The 20,163-nt window shown below is 41.1% G+C and overlaps 1 protein-coding gene across 1 annotated transcript in view; it reads right to left on the reverse strand.

The window, feature by feature from the left end:
- Positions 1 to 9,162: 9,162 nt before the first annotated feature.
- Positions 9,163 to 20,163, reverse strand: part of LOC123234596 (AFG3-like protein 1) — a 31,451-nt gene continuing 20,450 nt past the window's right edge. The window contains exons 11-17 of the mRNA XM_044660519.1: positions 19,703 to 19,810; positions 15,326 to 15,451; positions 13,405 to 13,515; positions 11,162 to 11,277; positions 10,329 to 10,529; positions 10,033 to 10,227; positions 9,163 to 9,557 (exon numbers count right to left, since the gene is read on the reverse strand). Coding sequence (XP_044516454.1) covers positions 9,324 to 9,557; positions 10,033 to 10,227; positions 10,329 to 10,529; positions 11,162 to 11,277; positions 13,405 to 13,515; positions 15,326 to 15,451; positions 19,703 to 19,810 — 1,091 coding nt within the window. The 3' untranslated portion in view covers positions 9,163 to 9,323. The remainder of the gene's footprint in view (positions 9,558 to 10,032; positions 10,228 to 10,328; positions 10,530 to 11,161; positions 11,278 to 13,404; positions 13,516 to 15,325; positions 15,452 to 19,702; positions 19,811 to 20,163) is intronic.

Raw genomic sequence — 20,163 nt, forward strand, 5'->3', positions numbered from 1 at the left:
GCTCTTTTCTAACCTGCCCCGGGAACCACACGAGGGCCCATGACAGGAACGTCCACAGTTGCACTAATCACAAATTCTGGATGATTTGTGATGCTGAAAATATTTTTGATGTGACTTTGGCCACACCTGCGGGTAAAAGTTAGCTGCTGAGCCCCACCATCATCTCTGCCCTGACTGCTTTGCTTCCTTCAGTCCCATTTCCAAGAGGCAGAATCAGCTTGGTAGGCGTCGAGGCATCCCTCCAGGCTGATGGTTGGCACCCGGAGAGTGGGAAGGGGTGGAAGCAACTGGCAGGAATTGTGGCACTTTAAGCACTCCCTCTCTTGAGGTGTACACCAGTGGATGACTGGGTCTTCAGAGCTGGAGTGGTTGCTGGAGAAGGTGTAGGCTGAATTAACCTCGATCCCAACACGCTGGAGAGGCAGTCAAAGGAGAGCAAGGGAGCCGACATCTAAACCAACAGATTCTTCTAAGACAGTCAAGTGCTATGAGACAAAAGCAAAAGCCCAGCCACTGGGCTCCTGCCGCCATCTTTTAGTATAAGCACAGTCTTTTTCCAGTGGCCTTACTCACGTCTCTTTCTCTGTGCATGACCATGTATTTTCTGTGGAATTCTATTGCTCAGAAACCAGGACACTACACCTCTCACTTGGTCAAAAGCTTAGCTCTCATCAGGCTTTTCCTGGGAGGACTGACTGGTACTCCAGCAAACCACAGCAAAATCTGGAATGGTCTTCAGTGTTACAGGGATCAGATGTGGGAATGACACTAATGGTGGCCACGTATCTGACATTTGTCTATTGGTTTAAGGGACCCAGCTTCTCTCTGCTGATTAAATCTTCTGGAAAGTTCCTCTTTTCAGAACTGGTGCTGTCCAGCTCTAAAATGGTTCTGAGAAAGGCTGAAGAGTGGAAGACACTTCAAACTGGTAACATTCAATTTACTTGTTATCTCTAGGCTCCGTGGGAGGCCTTTAGTTTTCCATTTCTTCACACAGGTGGCTGCACCCTAAATTCAGAAACTGGAGTGTTTTTAGTAGTGGCAAAAGGAAAATTCAATTTGTTTTCAAATTCTGGAGCCTGCCAAGGAACCTGAGGATTTGCTCCTGAAGATGTCCATACTGATTTGATTCTTGCCACACTTTTGGCCAAAGGAGGCAGAGTTGGTGGCCCATCTTCACCCGTTCTCTCCTAAAGTCTTTCCTTGGGTTAGAGAGCCAAGCACTAGATCAGCTTTGTAACCCAGACCCTTTTTGACCTCTGGGCTGGGCTTTCCCTCAATCACTTGAAGACTGAGGGGGACTCTGGCCTATTTCCTACCTTGCTCAGAACACCAAATAATGCCAAAACTGCCTAAGGAACCATGGCACCTCCCTTAAATGATTAAGGTGGGGGGAGGAAAAGAGGCTCATGAGATGCTCCCCCTTTCCCAGCCCACAATCTTCTTAATGAGGGGTTACTTCTCATGTTCCAATAACATGGATTTCCTGTTCTGCACATCATCTCTAGTTAATCTCATGTAAACACATCATACCCCAAAGTAGCTTTGAGCCTGTGGCTGCCTATCACATCTCCATCGTCCTCTGTGCGTGCATCCACAGGATGCTGCCTTGCTGGGGGTTACCTTATACCAAGAGGAAGCAGGGACCATTTTTTGAGCTGTGCTTCTGGATCTGCCCAAAGGAGAGACTTTGCAAATGGGATGGTCTTTCCAGACTTCCTGCCAGCTGAGATGGGGGCATAATAGGGAGGCCTGAAGTCCTGAAGAGCTGGCATTTCTTCTCAACAAAATGGCACCTAGCTCAGCTGCTTGCCAGTAGTTGGCACCCCCCACCACCTCCCCCCTGTGTTTAAATTCTCTTGTATTGAGTACCATGGAAGCAGGGTCACAGACTGACACCAAGGATGGATTGATACCATGTCAAAGAATGGTTTTGGAATAGGATCCAAACTCATTTTTTTCGCTTGAACCATAGATTGTGGGACCTTCGACGGTTTTCTCTTCTCCATTTACATTTCTTATATGGATATAAAATAGGTTCTTAATCTTTGTTCCAACAGAGACAGAATCAAATGTAAGTCAAGTCAAATCTCATTATACTTGCTATTTGCAGGGCACTGTGCTAAGGACTCTGAGAGCAACTATGAGGAATGAGCTGCGGTTGCTGCCCTCGAGAATCTTGGCTCTGCCAGCGACAGGAGGCGGCTTCGGGACCGATTCCCTGATGGCAGAGGCTGTTCACCAGGCAGCTTCCCAAATGCTCAGTCATGCTGGCACCTCTCACTCAAACGGATAGATGTCCCTGGGGGCTTCTGGTGTCCATCAGCTGGCTGGAATACCCCGTGTTCTGCTCTTCCCGTATATATATCTCAAGCTCCAGATACTTCAAAACCAAGACCCACCGCATTCAACACATACGCCATCAGACCTGCTATACTGTTTGTGATTACTTTCCGGAAAAGCAGCCCTGTGAGGAATGGAGAAACTTTTCTAAATGATAGAAAAAGGACCAATTCCTGGGTTGACCTTTGCGCATTTCCCTTCCTTAACCTGTTCTACCACTGGGATGCCAGTACAGCCAAGTAACCATGCCAGTAGGTCAAGGAACTGAGCAATAGGATGTTTGCCCGACACAATAAAAATACAATTCTCACTTTGTTTTGCTTTTAAACTTGATCACACGAAGGCAGCTAGAGCAGCACATGACCCACTGCCCACTCACCTGTGACCGACTGTCCTTCCTGTGTGTTGTACTTTTTCATTAGTTCACATAGCAGCTTTCTAGCACGTCATTTGAAAAAATGGTATTAAAACCTCATCCCTCTCATTTCAAGGTGTCTTCTTGGTTTCTAACTTCTTATGTGGACATCAGAGGAGTATCTAGACCAGAATTGCATGGTTAATAGCACAAGAGAGCAGGAAAGACAGAAAGACCAAGCGGTCAGCTCAAGCTGCTGCAATGGAGGCTGAGGGGGTGCTGCTTCCCTGGAGGAGGAACAATGCCTTTAGGATACCCACAGGCTTTCAGATTGTTTCCTAAACTGCCAAATACCCCTGGAGCTCAAACAGACCTATCTGGGTCATGTTCCAGGGATGGTTGGCCTGAATTTTCAAGCCAGAATGTGTTTTGAAGGGGATTGTGAGAGAAAAATGTTAAAAATTTTATTTTCATGCAAAGCCAACTTAATTAAGTGGAAGCGGCAGGAGAACTCTCTTCCAGGGCAGTTCTCTTTCTAGTGGACAGCTAGCTATAGGTGAGAGGGGTTTTAGGGCTCAGTTGACTTTAGTCAAAGACCAGACCTGCATATGTAGGCCAGGTCTGAAAGGAGAGAGCTGAGACAAAGATCTGTTTAACAGACCCAAAACCTACTTATGCTTCAGCTCCCCACATCATTCAAGTTAAAACTCAGTGTGGGGCTCGAGTTAGCCAGCTCGCTCTACAACTCAGCTCCTGGCTTTGGCACAAAGAGCGCTTCAGGTGCCCTTTGCTACTAAATGCTCAGAAAGGATGATTCTTGCTTATCTGCCTACAAAGGCTCAAAGAAAAGAAGGAAATGCACCTTCCTCTAAAATAGGGTTCTTAACCTGGGGTCTGTGGACTTGTTTTGTATAGAGAATCCTGAGCAGAAGTCCATAATACAAAAAAGGACATATGAACCTTTGGTCTAAAAACCCTAAATAAGCTCACTCGGGTACAAGAGTGCTCAGCTTCCTGTTCTGGCAAAGGAAGGAATGAAAGATAGTGTTAAAAGATTTCTGTTAGTCTTCTGACTACAGACAAGGTAACTTGGCTTTCAATCTAACCCAAATGAGCAGCTCACAGGTCAAACGAGAGAAGGAAAAATTACCTCTCAGTCTGTATGGTGGAGATTTTTTTCAACAGGACCTTTCTTTATCACCATCAAATGCCACTGTATACCCACATCTGCTATGGGTCAGAGGCACAGCCTTTGCCTTCCAGAAGCTCCTAGTTCTGAAGAAAGAGACACATTCAAATACATTTGAGTATTCCATGTTTATTGTGTTTTTGTGAACTTGTTTGTAGTTTGCTTCACGGTTTCTCGTTTTATTTGGTTGGGTGCTATTTAAAAGGCCAATGCCAATAGCTGAAGTGTTATGTAATACAACATAAATGATCGTTTCATAGTAAATAGGATTAGAATAAGTAATTCTAATCCACTCCCTTCCTCCCTCCACCTCTGACAGCACATGGCAAAAATAAACAAAGGATTCCCCAAAATGAAATGAGAATTTTAGTTAGCTGACTGTTTAAGAAAAATAATGCTCCAGATGGGAAGAATGGTTTAGGGGGGAAGAAAAGATAGAAAACAAATAAGAGAAGATAAGAAATGAAGAAAAGGCCAGGAATGACTAGGTAAGTAGCAAAACCAGGGAACATTTCTAATTATTTCATGCAGGGCCTAAAGAGCCTTGACAATCTGTAATCTGAGTCATCACATGAAGACTGAGGAGGGAGGTCAACTACATGATGGGTAATTGAATATGACTGTGGCCTCTGGTGATAAGAGGTTTACAATTATGGGGGAGGGCTGGGAAGCAGAGGGGCTGATCCAGGGGTGCCCTCAAAGGAGCACAGACCTGGAATTGGAAGGGTCCTTGGAGGCCTTCTAGTCCAGCCTCTGAGTTTTGAAGATGAAGAGACTGAGGGCCAGTGACGATTTTGCCCAAGGTCATAGGACATAGCAAACACTGGTACCATGATCTGTACTAAGAATGAAAGAACTGAATCAAAGAAATGGGACCCCATTCGTGACACAAGATATACTGGTAATTTAGAGAAGGAGACACATCCAAGACAGTGTAAAGGTCACAAGTGAAAATGGGATGTTGTGCTTCCCACCATAATGGGGCAAGAGAGGAAGCTGAACTTGTACAAGTCTTACAGCCACCAAAGGAAGAAAAGGTTCAGAATTTAGCTCTTGAAGCTCATCTCTAATGTGTAAAAAAGATTACATAAATTAAATTTTATTTCTTCCAGCACGATTCTGCTGTTCTCTTAGCCAAGACATGTAATAATTACAGAAGGAATAAATGAAAAGGAATGCCAAGTCACTTATCCCTAGCCGCGGGGAACTTTCCTCTAAATGAATGGGAAAGGATAGAAACTTCAATGTTTAACATTTCCTTATCTGGAAGGAGCCAAGAGAACACAGGGCTGAGTCTCAGAGTAACTGACCCATAGGAAGATTTTATGTCATAGACTTGATCCATTGTGAGTCAGGGTCAGAATCATAAATCTCAACATGAGACTCAAGCTTTTTGAAGGAGTGAAAAGGAAAAAACATGAGAATTATTTAGCCTTCGCAGGATGACTAACCTTAAGCTGCTCCCTCAAAATTAAAATCCCAGCAAGGCAAAAAGCTGTTGTTTTCTGACCTGGCACATATTTTTCTCTCTATCTCTAGAACCTAACCCAGTGCCTGGGTCATAGGAAACATTTACTATAATGCCTTCTGATTGAAATGATCAGGTAATCATACTTGGTCTCTTTAAGTGAGAGATATCCCAAGAACCATGATGGCAGGCAGGGCCTAAGAAAATCTTCCCCTGGAACTTAACATTTTCTTGTAGTCAAACCCTATAAGGTGAGCTGCTTGGCTTTAAAATAGTAAATCTCTATTTTAAGTAGGGAAATGCTACAGACGGTACTATTCATGTAAGCAGCTTTGAGAAAGCTTAGTATTTCTTAAGGGCTATCACTAGTTCATGACCTTTCCTATATCTCCCTTCAAATGAGGTAGATTATAATAAGGACCGCCAGTCCTATAGCAAAACAAGTTATTTATCTATCGAAAGTCATAGGATGCGTGGCATTCGGCTTTCTCTACCCAGTGGGCTATGTGCAAGCTGGCAAGACTTTCTTTCTAGAAGGGATCCTGCCCCACCTGCTGCTGCATGTTGTTCCCACTTAACTCAGGCATTTCTGTTAAACAATACAACCTGACTGAAATGCCAAACTGGTACAATATGTAATGAGTCTGAGTCAATGTTGTTTCTGAGAACTGGGTTTGGATTTGTCTTAAGAAGCACCTAGTAACCTTATTTAAAAAAAAAAAAGCATCAGACTATGGCAAACAACTAGGCTAGCCTTTCATTTGATACAGGACATCCCATGAACCCTGTAAGGCTTCCTATTTTATGCACTTGGTGCAGTCAAATATTCTAGGTTATCTCCTCTCAGATAGGGTTTCACTCCCTACAAATGATGTGTGCTAGCTAGTAGGTACCTAGGAAGACACAGGCAAGAATGGCCCTGCTTTAAGACATCCTGGGTGACACAGTGCTAGATGTTTTTTTCTGTTTCCTTTTCAAAGATCTAAGAAAATCAGCCTTTCCGAAAAAGCAGCTCTTGACAGACCATAGAATGTAAAGCACCCACGGGCTCTGTGAGATGAGCTGTGATGCAGCGATTGAGCACTGACATAAAGAGGAAAGGAAGAGGAAGGGGAGAGGAGGTAGGTTCATCAGATGGAACAGTGCCTGGGGCTAACAGTCTCTCTGACCTAAGGAAAGAACAGTCTGGGGAGCCAGATCATATCCTGACAGTGAAATCTGTTGCTCACACTTTCTTCTAAAGGCAGTACTTATAAAGGGTATGGGTATAATAAGGATAAAGATATAACCTCCCTATAAGAGGGCCCAACATGAGAAAAGATACAATCTTGAATGTCTACTCAAATTTCAAATGGACTGAATCTACTATTCTATTAATTTAATCAAACTTTTGTGAAGAGAAAAAAATATTAATAAAGCAAATTTCACAAACAATTGAGAATGTCTATTTTAGGTAGGAAATTCAAACCTCTGAGGCTCTATGTGCCTGGAAATCTGGCAAATGGAAGTCTAAGGGCTAGAAACTGACACGGTACCTGCCTTTTCCAGTTTATCTAGTGGCTAGTAGTAGAGGAGAAAGGCCAGCTGGACAGCACTGGATCACAAGTTCAGAGCTGAAAGAGCCTTCAGAGAGCTAGTCCAACTCTCTCCATTTTAGCAGTCCAAAGAGAAGAGACTAGTTTAGAGTTACATAGGCAGGAAGTGGCAGAGTCTGGATTAGAACCCAGATTTATATAATGCCAAATCCAGTGTTCTTTCCATTGGGCTGAGTTGCCTTCTTTACATATTTTTCAAAGAAATCTTTTCAGCAAAAATTTCCAGCTTTTCTCAAACATGGTCTTCTCCAGTCTAGTTTTAACCAGACAAAGCCAAGAAAATACCAGCCCTGAAGCCATAGAATTCACCAAAGCAGTTTTTGATTGTTGGGGGGAAAAAAAAAGCAGGGATAAGATACCAAGGAAGCCAATGGTCTCTTTCCCTAAAAATATTTAGAAAGAAAGATCATCATTTCTTCTGAATGGCTTGGGCATTCATTGATCTGAAAGCAAGGGGTTAAATTAGAGAAGCCTCTCAAGATCACCTCAAATTTTGCATATGAACCTTGTACAGGTCTAGGTATCAGAGTCTGTATGCTAGAAAAATTCCTCAAGGGCTTTTTTAAACTTTTTTTTTTTTTTAAACCCTTACCTTCCATCTTGGAATCAACACTGTGTATTGGCTCCAAGGCAGAAGAGTGGTAAGGGTAGGCAATGAGGGTCAAGTGACTTGCCCAGGGTCACACGGCTGGGAAGTGTCTGAGGCTGGATTTGAACCTAGGACCTCCCGTCTCTAGGCCTGACTCTCAATCCACTGAGTTACCCAGCTGCCCCCCTTTTTAAACTTTTAATCCCATGGCAAGAGGCTTGGAAAGAAAAGCTAAGGGCACAAATCTTCACTTAAAAGAATGGCATTTTCCTAGCCCCCAAATTCTGCCCATCTTCTATGATTGAATAGATTGTGAGCAGGACAAATTACTTCATCAAACTCTATACTCTGCAATGATTTTCCAGACCAAATACTTTGCCCTTCACAGAGAGGCAATGAAGAAAAAATGTGAGACTCTTTCAGTTAAAGATATTAGAAAAGAAGTAGCTTGAAGACCAAATCACATTGAGAAAAAGTTAATTAACTGCAGTAGCTGATGTCACCAACCTCTCTCAAAAGAAACAAGACAGAAGCAGGAGGAAGACAGGGTGAGAAGGTCAAGTCAAACAGTTGTGGCAGGAGGAAATTCAATTTGGTTCCACTTCCTCAGGGTAACCCAACCTGGTTTCTATGACACAGAGAGTACAAGCAGCAGAGCACAAGACCTTGTAGGAAATGCACCCTAGGTCTGATTGGTTGTACCTCCAAGTTCCAGAAAGCAAACCCTCACTGCTAATACAATATAAAACCCAGGGGTTAGTGTAAGATTGCCTCAGAATGTGATGGAATCCAGTAAATGGTACCCTGGAGTGAAGGGCTTGGAGCACTTGAAACCTGCCCTGACTTCTTGGAAGAAGTCAAAAGTAGTTCTTAAGAAACATGGCCCATGCCCCTCCTCTTCAGAGCAGCAGCCACAGGAGGACACTGTAGTGACCATGACCTTTGACAATCCAAGAGCAAATGGTTGAGCCCATCACCCCCTGACCCCAACATACCATCGCTCCTCACGATGCCATCTTTTGTGAGAGGCTTCTGCAAAATCTAACTATTTTCTTTGTTAAAAGGCTTCAACTATCCTCTTCTAAATTTCAACACATTTTCCTACTTGGGCTCTGTGAGGCTGATCAACAAATTCCTCTCCACCTCGGATATTGAAACTTTGCTTACATTTAAAAGTCTTCAGGAAAGACAAGTGAGGGGGGTTAACTGGCAAGGCATATAAAAAGTCCTCTTTCCCAAATATTTACTTATTTTGTAATTTAACCACTGATTTTAGTTATTTATGATGGAGAAAAAAAGACCTTTTCCCTCCTCCGCACTCCCTAGGTATATTCCAGAGCCTTTCCCATCTTCCTGTAGGTGATAGAAGGCCTCTCTTCCAAATGGAAGCTGTGACTTATTAAAAACCAAGCCCCTTCTCTGCATCCTGTGTGTCTAGCTTCACTCTTTCAGACCCATTGTCACTCAAGGACAGGAGCTAAGAACTGCATAACACTCGAATGCCAGTTATTTTCTTCAGCTACCTCCTCCCTCGTTTCCTGCAAGTTTCAGGAAGAAGCATTACTGGTTTGTTCCAAAGAGCCCTCATCTCAAACATCCATTTGTATTTATAATGTGCTTTAATTTGCCTTCCAGTGATTCTGGCAGTTGCTTTCCAAGACTTTTCTGTTGATGATAGGTAGAGGTGCTGGAGCCCACAGCCCCAGAGGTATAGAGAGGTATAGTGAGGAGAGTGAGGACATCTCCCAAGGCACAAGAGACAATACTCGTAGGCCTCAGTTGGCTTACACAGTACTTTCTTGGAGTTTTTCGATGCTTTCTTCTTTCTGGTCTTGGTCTTTGTCTCGTTCTCGGTTCCAGTCCTTCAGACCTTCCGGAAGAGAAGTGTCCTCCTCTAAGCTCCCTGTGCCCTCCACAAACTCTTCATAAGTAGATTTTTCTGCAAAAGGCCGAGGGCCCAGCAGTTCAATCATATCTGCTTTCTCAAGGACTTCCTTCTCCAGGAGACGTTTTCCCACCTACAAAAGTCACAAATCAAACCAGTAAAGCTAAATGTACAACAGAACTACCTGGGCTCTAACCTATCTCCCCAAAAGATGGAAGAGACAACCTTTAAGGAGGCATAATTATGGTCATCATTCTAGAATCCTATACTGGAGAGGTCTTGCTGCCAAGGCTAACTCCCAGGGTCAAAGATTAAGAGCTGGAAGGGACTTTGGGGTGATGAAGCCCAGGCCTCTCATTTTAAAAATGAGAAAAGTGAAGACCAGCCAGTTTCAGTGATCTGCCCAGAACCACCCAACTAGGAAGTGTCTGAGGCTGGAATCAACTCTAAGTCCCCCTGATGTCAAGAAAATGTGTCCCAATGCTGTAGCAGCTATTTTAATTAGAACAAACTAGCTGGCATCATAAAGGTGTGATGGAAGTAACAACAACGCCATTCTGAGTTGAGCCCTTGAATGCCATTCCCCAGGACCTTGTTCTCTTCTCTACCTTTTCCACCTGGTCCCGACACTGGGTCAGCAATTCCAGAGTTCTAGAATAGGCAGAGCTGATCAGCTGACGAACTTCCTCATCGATGAGCTGGGCTGTCGCTTCACTGTAAGGCTTCTCCACCAACACTTCCCCTTGCCGAGGTAAATCAAAGGACACTTGGCCTAGTTTTTCACTCATCCCAAACTGGACGATCTAAATGTGAACACAAGAGCGAGGGCATAAGGCTGCTGCCCCAGATCCCTCTCTAGAACCCAGGTTCTCTTAGCCCAAGGCCAAGGGAAAGGGATGGTTACCTGGGCATAGGCACTCTGCGTCACTTTCCTCAGGTCATCCTGAGCCCCAGTTGTGATGCGACCAAAGAACAACTGCTCAGCCACTCGCCCCCCTAACATCATGCACATGCGATCAAAAAGCTGTTCTCGGGTGTAGAGGTACTGCTCCTTGGGCAGGTACTGTGCATACCCAAGCCCCTTTCCTCGGGGGATTATGGACACCTGGAAGACAGATGGTATCCAAGTCTTAGTATGGTGGACAATTAGATTCTGGCCAACAGCAACCTTAACTAGCACAGTTTCACTGACACCATCAAATGACAAAACTCATGTCAAAGCACTTAGAAAAATATAAGGAAGCGGATAAATCTTCCCCAGATCAACTAAGAGTGTTCTGCACAGAATGGGTCTGAAATATCATTAACTTTATGCAGGGGGCTGGTGAGGAATCTTCCACACCAATTAAGTACTATTCCTTGCACAATACTGTTTTATGCAAAGCAACTAAGTGAAGACATCAGATATGTGATCAATAATTTTAGCTGTTTTGGGATTTCCCTATGGTAGGTATTCTTTTTGGAACCATCATTACAACTCTTCTACCATATAATACAGCAAGTTCTATGGAGAACCAGCAGAGACATCACATCTTCCTTCCTTTTGTCTGAAGCATTTAGGTGGCTTTGGACAAGTTATAGGATCCTGGTCAATCTATTGGGGCCTCATCTGTAAAATGGGGATCATAAGAGCATTTGTCTGCTGAAGTGAGGACCAAGTAAGATAATCTACGTAAAGTGATTTGCAAACCTTCAAACACTATGTTAGCGATGCGTATTCCATAGATTTTCACTTACCTTCAGTAAGGGATCAGCATGCTCCAAGAACCAACCCACAACAGCATGGCCAGCTTCATGATAAGCTACTGTGGTTTTCTCACTGGGCTGGAGAACCTGAGTCTTCTTCTCGAGGCCTGGGGAAGTGTGGGGTAGGGAAAAGAAAGTAAAAACCCTTATCTGCTGGCCTGGGCCACTCTGCTGTCTCTCTTAATCTAAATGAGGTTGAGGTCAGGTCCTGGCAACAAGCAAAGAAAACCCTCCTAACATCTCTGACAAACTTAATACTTTGACTAGGTTTATTCTCTTCGATATTCATCAAAACCTTTATTTCCTTCCTAATTCTATTTTATACAACAAGAGAGAAAAATCAGATGTTTTGGCTTAAAAATGAAAGTAAGGAAATACTTTTTCCTTTTAAAAAGAAATCTCATATCCTCAATTTTGAAGAAGGATGAGATCAGTGCATCTCCTCCCACCCAATAGTTCCCACCCCACTTTTCTGAAACTTGCCATTTTCTAATTCTTCAAACCAGAGGTTGTCATTGTCCATTTATACATGGTGCCCTACTTTAAAGAGTTGTGATTCTAGGCTAACTGGGACTTGCTAAAAGAGGCCACAGAGTAGCCTGTGTAATCTATTACTGAGAACATAGTTATACCATAAAAGTAACATTGGAATCTCCTCCAAAAAGAGACTGGAAAGACATTCAGTGTAAAGCAGTTTGTAAACAATTAAGAGGAAGGTGGGTAGACCAGAGAAAAAGCCAGGGGTGAAAAATGTGGTCTATTCTATTTTATAACTGAGACTAGTATAGATAGTGATAGATTAATTTATTAGAACTGCTAAGATGTTTGAAAATGAACAATCTCCTCTTAAATCTAGACTTACAACAATCCCTTAATTCTATTCCTCCCCACCCCCATTTTCTGTCAGAAGAGAAAAGAGACAGCACACAGTTTGTCCTTTTGGTTCTGCTTCCCAGGGGAAATCTCTTTTGCTTTTACCTATTTTTGATTACAGTTCTGCAGATGAATCCATCTGCTCCAACCTTTGATTATGCATGGCCTTGGACAAGGCTCCCCAGAGCCCACTCCTTCCTGTATCCCAGGGAAGCTGTGACTGAGCACTAAGCTGCATATGCTGCAGAGATCCACCCTATCTGAGTGAAACACTCTTCATCTCTCTTGTAGCCAGAGGAAGAAAAAGAAGCAGCTGTAACCCAAGTAGGGATGAGCATTAATATTTAGTCTTTTAGTAATATAGCCTAATCTATAAGAATTGCTGAAGAGAAAATCCCTGAAGCTTCCTTTTAAGCTCTTCCCAGGAAACCATATTCATCTTCCATTCTGCCCTCTCCCACTACGGTTTTCCTGCAGGAAAAATGGGGCCCAGGTCTACCTTCCCTAAACTCTATTTGGAAGTGAAGCAAAGCCTACAACAAACAAGACTATTCATGATACCCTGCTTTTGGAAGCACAACTTTGTCAGGGGTTCCATGTTCCCAACTTACCTGAAAAGTGAGCAAATCCCTCAAAGGGCTATAAAAGACTGTCTACCCTTTGATCCAGCCATACCACTGCTGGGTTTATACCCCAAAGAGATCATAGGGAAAAAAGCTTTACAAAAATATTTATAGCCATGCTCTTTGTGGTGGCAAAAAATTGGAAAATGAGGGAATGTCCTTCAATTGGGGAATGGCTGAACAAACTGTGGTATCTGTTGGTGAGGGAATATTATTGAGCTCAAAGGAATAATTAACTGGAGGAATTCCATGTGAACTGGAATGACCTCTAGGAATTGATGCAGAGTGAAAGGAGCAGAACCAGGAGAACGTTGTATACAAAGACTGATACACTGTGGTACAATCGAACATAATGGACTCCTCTACTGGCAGCAATGCAAGGATCCAGAACAATGCTGAGGGACTTATGAGAAAGAACGCTACCCATATTCAGAGGAAGAACTGTGGGAGGAGAAACACAGAAGAAAAACAACTGCTTGAACACTTGGGTCGATGGGGATATTGGGGTCATAGACACTAAACGATCACTTTAGTGCAACTATCAATAATATGGAAATAGGTTTTGATCAATGATACATGTAAAACCCAGTGGAATTGCGCATTGGCTATGGGGGGAAGAGTTGGGGGAGAGGGAAAGAACATGAATCATGTAACCATGGGAAAATATTCTAAATTTAAAAAAAAATTAATTAAAAAAAGTGAGCAAATCCCACCCCTCCCTTCAAGATTAGGGCTCACCTCCGATGACTCTCTCAATGGCCTGCTCAAAGTGCTTTTCTTGAACAAAAGAATTCAGATGACGAGCAGCAATCAGGGCAGCTTCATTACAGACATTAGAAATATCAGCACCTGAGCCGGGGAAAGCAGACCCTCAGACAGAAAGCACAGAGGCAAGCTGGGCAAACTCGGCTCTTCCAGCCAACTCCCAGGGGGCACAAGTGATAGCAAATAGGAGCTCTTGGCAACCAAAGAACGATTTGATTACTGTAAAAAGTCTCTAGCAGCGTGTGTGAGCTGCCTCCCCAGACACCAGACCTAAAACTGCAGTGAAGGACTTGAAAGGAAATGGGAACAGCTTCAAACATCATTATTTTTAGTCAAGGTTTAAAGACCTTTCTTTGGAACACTCAAGAGCAGAAAGTAAATGAATCTGTGGCAAGAGAGACTTATTTTCCAGCCTCTGACAAAGCTAAATTTCATGGCTCTAAGAATATTGAACTCATGCTTTCCCTGAGGCCTCCAATAAAATAAGGTGTTAATGTTCAGGACTTAATGAAACAGAAAAGGACTTGTGATAGGAAAGAATGATGAGAGGCTTCAAATTTACTGAGGACTGTAATATCCTGAAGATATGTTGTTTTCTGTACCTAGGAGAGTGACAAATTTTGCTTTCTCAGAGATTTATACTCATTAACATAGTTCTATTTTACATCTGCCCTATGTCCCCCAGCAGACATAAAACATGCCCAGGTCTCTTTTTTTTTTTAATACAACCAAAAGACTGACTGAACCAGAGATCAAAATCAGATAAACAACCTGGTGAACTGGCTCTCTGGTTCCACAGAGAACAGTCCTGAACTCTTCAGAGGATGGTAAAGAATCACTATGAAAACCCCTGACCAGAGCAGTGGGAATGGCAATATTAAAGCTGGAATTAGAAGCAATGCTGAATCACTCACAGTCTCTGCTCAGTTTCTAACATCAATCAAAGAAAACAAAAAATCTTGGTAATTTATTCCAGTGTCTTAATTTTGGTATATAAGTGGGCATCTGAAGTCTGGGAGCAGGAGGAGAAGGAAGGCGAGAAAATATATTCTTGGCACAAACTGGATCAAATCCTTCATCTTACCAGCAATTGTGAGTAACTGATGCCAAGTTCTTTAGTGAGAGCTCTGCACTCATCTCTGTACAGCAGTCAAATATAAACTCCTATATGTGAATTTACCTAACAACAAATATCAGGTCCCCAAATAGAAAATATCTCCTCTCCTGGAGGAGAGCCACCTATTCTAATGAGTTCCAGGCCCCTCCTTAACAGAAAGAGGGTGATGGCTAGTCTAAGTGACAGGACACAAATCACTCTCTTACCTCTAAGGCAGGTGTGTTACAATGATAATGCGATCAGATGAGAAGAAAAAAATTATTCTCTAAATTGGTGGAAGGTGGGAGAGAATTAGATTATAGAAACCAATGTGGGATATCTCAATAGGAGGAGTGACAGGACAGAGAGGTCCTAAAAGAGGGGCTATTTTTTCTCTCACACTCTCTCTCTCTCTCACACACACACACACATGCATGCACGCGCGTGAATATTTGTTCATTCCTTCTCTTCTGTCTGTGTCTCTCAAAGGAGAGAAAACCCAAAGAGAGACAGTTTTACCTAGAATCAAAACCTGCAAAATGAAGATAAAATATGGAGAAAACCATATAACTCTACAGTAAAGATTTAAAGAGAATTTAAAACAATTCCAAAACACTATGAATTCACTTTAAAAACTACTAAGAAAGATTATCTCTGGGACCTTTCAAAATTTCTTAACTGGCACAAAATTCTCAAAACCAATTGACAATGTCGACAAAACATTTATCCCCTAAATAAAGAAGCATGACACAAAAAGAGCTTCCTCCCATTCTAGTATCAATATTCTCTGATACTCACCAGTAAATCCTGGAGTCAAAGCTGCTAACTTCCTAGCCAGAGAATCTTTGCCAATATTTTCATCCAATTTCAGTGGACGAAGATGAACTTTAAAGATAGAGGATCTGCCTTTTATATCAGGAGGCCCTGCAAAATAAGCAAGAGATGGAATTAAAAATTGAATACATTTCACAAAGATTAGGGCTATGTTGGTTTTCCTTGCTTTAGGAGGCAGGCTTCAGATATAGTAAAATGAGGAGACTGCTTTATAAATATTATGATGGAGGCTTGGTGATATAGTGTATCAAGGATATGAATGAATTAATGGAAAAGAATTAAATGATTGTTAGGTGCAAAGCACTAAAGATATAAACAGAAAAGCAATTCCTGCTCTCAAAGTGCTCACATTCTAAAAGTGGGAGACAACACTGTAATTCAGATGGAAAGGCCCCCATTGTCCTTAGGGTGCAGACAAGTAAAGCAAATAGTAACAATACAAATATAAAATCAACCCTCAATTCTTAGAGCCACAACAAAGAAGCAGTAGTACATACCACTAAATCCCAAGAGTTGGAAGGGCTCTGGAAGGCCAAACCTTTACTTAAGCAAGAACAAATTAAGTATCACAAGGCAGCCCATTCCATCTATGGAAATCTGCTAGAAAATTACATCTTGTTTGATGAAATCTATAATCTACTTTCCTATAACTCCTACCTGTTAAGTTCTAGTTCTTTTCCTAAAAATTTCAGATATTGCCAGTTTCCCTTTGAGTCTAGCAATGAGGACACATCTATTATTTTTGATAATTTTTGGGAAATCTTCTTTCTAAAAATTGAGAATAAAAAATCAAACTATGACTAGATTCCTTTCTTTGGTTGTACAAAATTCTAAAAGCTCATAAAATCTCTTTTTCTTAAGGTTTCTGTTCCTTCCATTCCACCAACCAGATCTGCCCTTTCTTGATGGAATTATAATTAAATGCTGATTTTTTTTCCTGTTTTGGACATAGCCAAGGTGGGAAACTGTTTTGCTTGTCTATACATGTTTATAGTAGATTTTATTTTCTAAGTGTTTTTCAAAGGGGGGGAAAGCAGGAGGGAAAGATTTTGGAGCAAAAAATATAGAGTATAAAAAAATAGCCATTCCTGTGCTTACCTTCTGAGACAATGAAATTATTAGTAAGATGAGTAAAAATAATTATCAGATGCATAATAAGACTAAAAGTCATTCCCCCAATAGGAGCAGTCAAAGGATATGAACAATAAACAAAAGAATTGCAAACTATTAATAGCCATATGAAAGAATGCCCCAAAACATTAATAATAAGAGAAATACACATAAAACAACATTATGATTCCACCTCACACCCAGCAAATTGGTAAAAATGGAAAAGGATAGGACCATTCTTTGGTGAAGGGATAGAGGCAGGAACACTAATGTACCAAAGGTATAACTGTGAGCTGGTTACTCATTCTAGATTTATGTAGATTAAATGACTAAAATGTCCATACTCTCTGACCCAGAGATTCCACTGCTGGCATGTACCTCTAGGAAGTTAATGACAAAAGAAAAGACTCCACGCACTTGAAAATATTGGAGCAGCCCTTTTTGTGGTAACAAAGAAATTAGTTACTTACTGCCCATTGAATGGGGGATGGCTAAAACTGGGCACATGAATGTAATGGCCTATTATTGTTCTGAAAGAAATGATGAGCATGATAGATATAAAAAAGGTCTGAAAGATTTCCATGAACTGAGGTGAAGGCAAGTCAGCAGGGCCAGGAAAATAATATATACAATGATCTCAAAAATGTAAGTAGAAAGAACAAACACAAAACAATAGAAACCCAAGGGTGCCAAATTCTAAAGAACCAGCTTGGCCAAAGACCTCCTTCCACTATTTTGCAGAGCCCCAGCAGGGTTTTTCTGATACATGGATTGGTTTTAATTAATTTTCTCTAAAAATATCTCCTTGTGGGAAAAGAGTGGCCTACTAGGTGGGTACGTGGAAGGGGAAGGTGGTGGTGGTGGGGGGGGGATGAGACTTCACAATGATGTATAGGTAATCATCAATTGCTATTTTTGTCTTGTTTCTGGCAGTTTTTTGATTTGTTGTAATCAGTGTTGTGCTGGAGCCAGCTTGTACTGGCAGCTGATCATTAAATTTTCAGAAATTTTGGAATCAGTTGTTAAATAGAATCAGCACACAGTTCAATGAGTTCTGCCACCTATAATGTTATTTTTTACTTTAAAAGAGCTAGTATCAACTACTAGGGAATATATTTCAATACATTATTATTACTTTAAATGATTGTGATTTTAATAATGAATTATTTGAAAGTGAACTTTAATTGCATTTTGTTCTGGTGGTACTAGTATAGTGCTGGGAACAAAGTCTAAAGCAGCTATAAAACTGTTAGAAAACTCCTAACATCAGCACTTCTGGAACTGTCTAAGTCATCAATTCCAATTATGACTTGATACTCCAATAACGGAAATAAAGCAAGTTTATTATTTTAAATTTTTTAGAGAAAATTTATTCTTTTTCTCACCAGTCTAATAAAATAAAACTGAATTATAAACTGTGGCTAAAGAATTACATGAAATGATTAAAACTGAATGAGTCTTGGGACTCAGTCATATACTGAATTGTTTTCATTTTTCTCCTTCTCATTCTTGTTTGGCAAAGAGATCAGCTAACATTAATTTTTTGCAAAACCTTGCTGTAATGACGGACATTCTTGAAGATTTTAAAAATTATTTTTAACCACATTGTAGTCAAAATCAACTAACAGAAAGGGCAAAATTAATCAAAATCACTTACATAAGAAGTTTGGAAAATTTAAAGATTGGTACTTGAAAGCTGAATCTCAAGCTGAAGGAAGAAGGAAGGAAACACGAATTTATTAAATGCCTACTGTTACATTCCAGCCACTGTGCCAAGCATTTTACAAATATCTTCTTAGTTGATCCCTATAACCACCCCTGGAGGTAGGCACTATCACTCTAGCACTTACAGTGGCTGCCCTTCTATAGATCAAAAGATGGAAGCAAACCAGAGGTTCAGTGACTTGCTAGCTGTAATAAAGTAGTAGTAAATAAAGTAGTAATAAAGCTAGCAAGTATCTAAGATTGGATCTGAACCCAGGTCTTTCTGAACTCCAGGCCCAAGACTCTATCTATTGGGTCCTGTAGTTACATCCAGTTAATGATTTGATTAAGATAGATAAGTGTAAAGAAACTTCATTTGATAAAATAATAAATTTAATGCTCTTTCAAGAAACAGACTAGAAAATACAATGCATCACACAAATCATTTAGAAACAATGATGAAAGCACATTTTAAATTATTAGAAATATTTACTTGGCTTTATGAAGAACTAACTCCATCATGAAATGGTGAAAAAATCTGTACCATTTAAGTGAAATTTTAAAACATGGAATTGATTAGGACTAGGTTAGGGATTTTGCAAAGAATAATGTAGAATCCAACAATGTATCAATCCCTCAAATAAATGAGAAGCTAAAAAAAGACAGCAATATTGTATAATGTTGAAGTTGAGAGTAGTTTTGGTTCAATGAATACAATTTGTACAAGGATGAGAAATAATCAAACAGCAGATCACATGACAGACTTTGATGATTAATTGTTGGGGAAAAAGTTAGCAAATTGAAAAGCAAATCCATTTGTCAAATCAGGGTCGAATTGCAACCATAGACTGGCCATCTACAAGAGTTGGCAAAAATCAATGAAAAATTTTGGTGCAAATCTATTGGCTTTATGGAATTCACACTGAATACTACTATCCATTTTATTATGATTTGTGAATTGTGCGCCACTTATACCTGTTGGGAAAGTTTATAATAAACAGCCATGAATGCACAGATGTGTATTTCCTTTTAGAGAGCTAGCTGTTAAATACCTGTCAGGACACCATGGGCTATGATGGACAAAAGCTTCTCTCTAACCCACAGCTTCTGTCAATCAACATTCTGTTTCTCTCTTCTCATCCAAATTAGTGGCTAATCAGAAAATCACTTATACTTACCTTAGAGATACATTGAATAAGTTTGTTTAGTTTAATCCACAGATTTTTTTATTAGTTTATGTTGCCAGAGCATACACACTTCATTGAAGAAGAAAAGAAAAAATAATGAGCAGAGGGGAAAGTTGACATGGAATTAAAAGAAGACAATACTGATCAAAAGGTGGCCTGGCAGGGGACAGAAACTCCCAAATACAATATTTAAAACTTTAAAACTCCTAAACTGACAGCATGAGGATCTCCTCAGAGAAGACCACCTGCTACAAAACTAATAATTCCAGTCAACCCTTTAAAGGACAGAAAGATTAAGACTCAAGTCAAATTTTTCAGATAGGCAAGGTATCATCATTACCAATATAAATCTGACGGTCAAAGCGCCCTGGTCTCATGAGTGCTGGATCAAGGATGTCTGGGCGGTTGGTCCCTGCAAGTACTACAACATTGGTGCTGGAGTTAAATCCTAAAGGCAAAAGAGAAATGTCACTTTTAACACTGATTGTTGGAGGTCTGACCTGGAATAGCTGGTCTGTAAGACATAGAAAAGGTCATGTGATGCTGGGAAAGTACAAGGGCCTGGACCTGGCACTGCTAGAGAGGAGTCAAGAGCCTGCTCAAGTACAGTCTCACAGAAAAGAGCTGCCACTGTGGGGAACTCTCATCAGACTTCCCAGGGTCCTTTCATGACCTTTTAACTCTCACTCATACATTTTGCCAATAAGCAATTCTGACTTACATGTCTAGTCTGGGTCAACCCCAGATCTCAGGGTACACATGTACGTATACACACACACACACACACACACACACACACAC

The sequence above is a fragment of the Gracilinanus agilis genome, chromosome 2, assembly GCF_016433145.1.
Source record: "Gracilinanus agilis isolate LMUSP501 chromosome 2, AgileGrace, whole genome shotgun sequence".
Classification (NCBI taxonomy): domain Eukaryota; kingdom Metazoa; phylum Chordata; class Mammalia; order Didelphimorphia; family Didelphidae; genus Gracilinanus; species Gracilinanus agilis.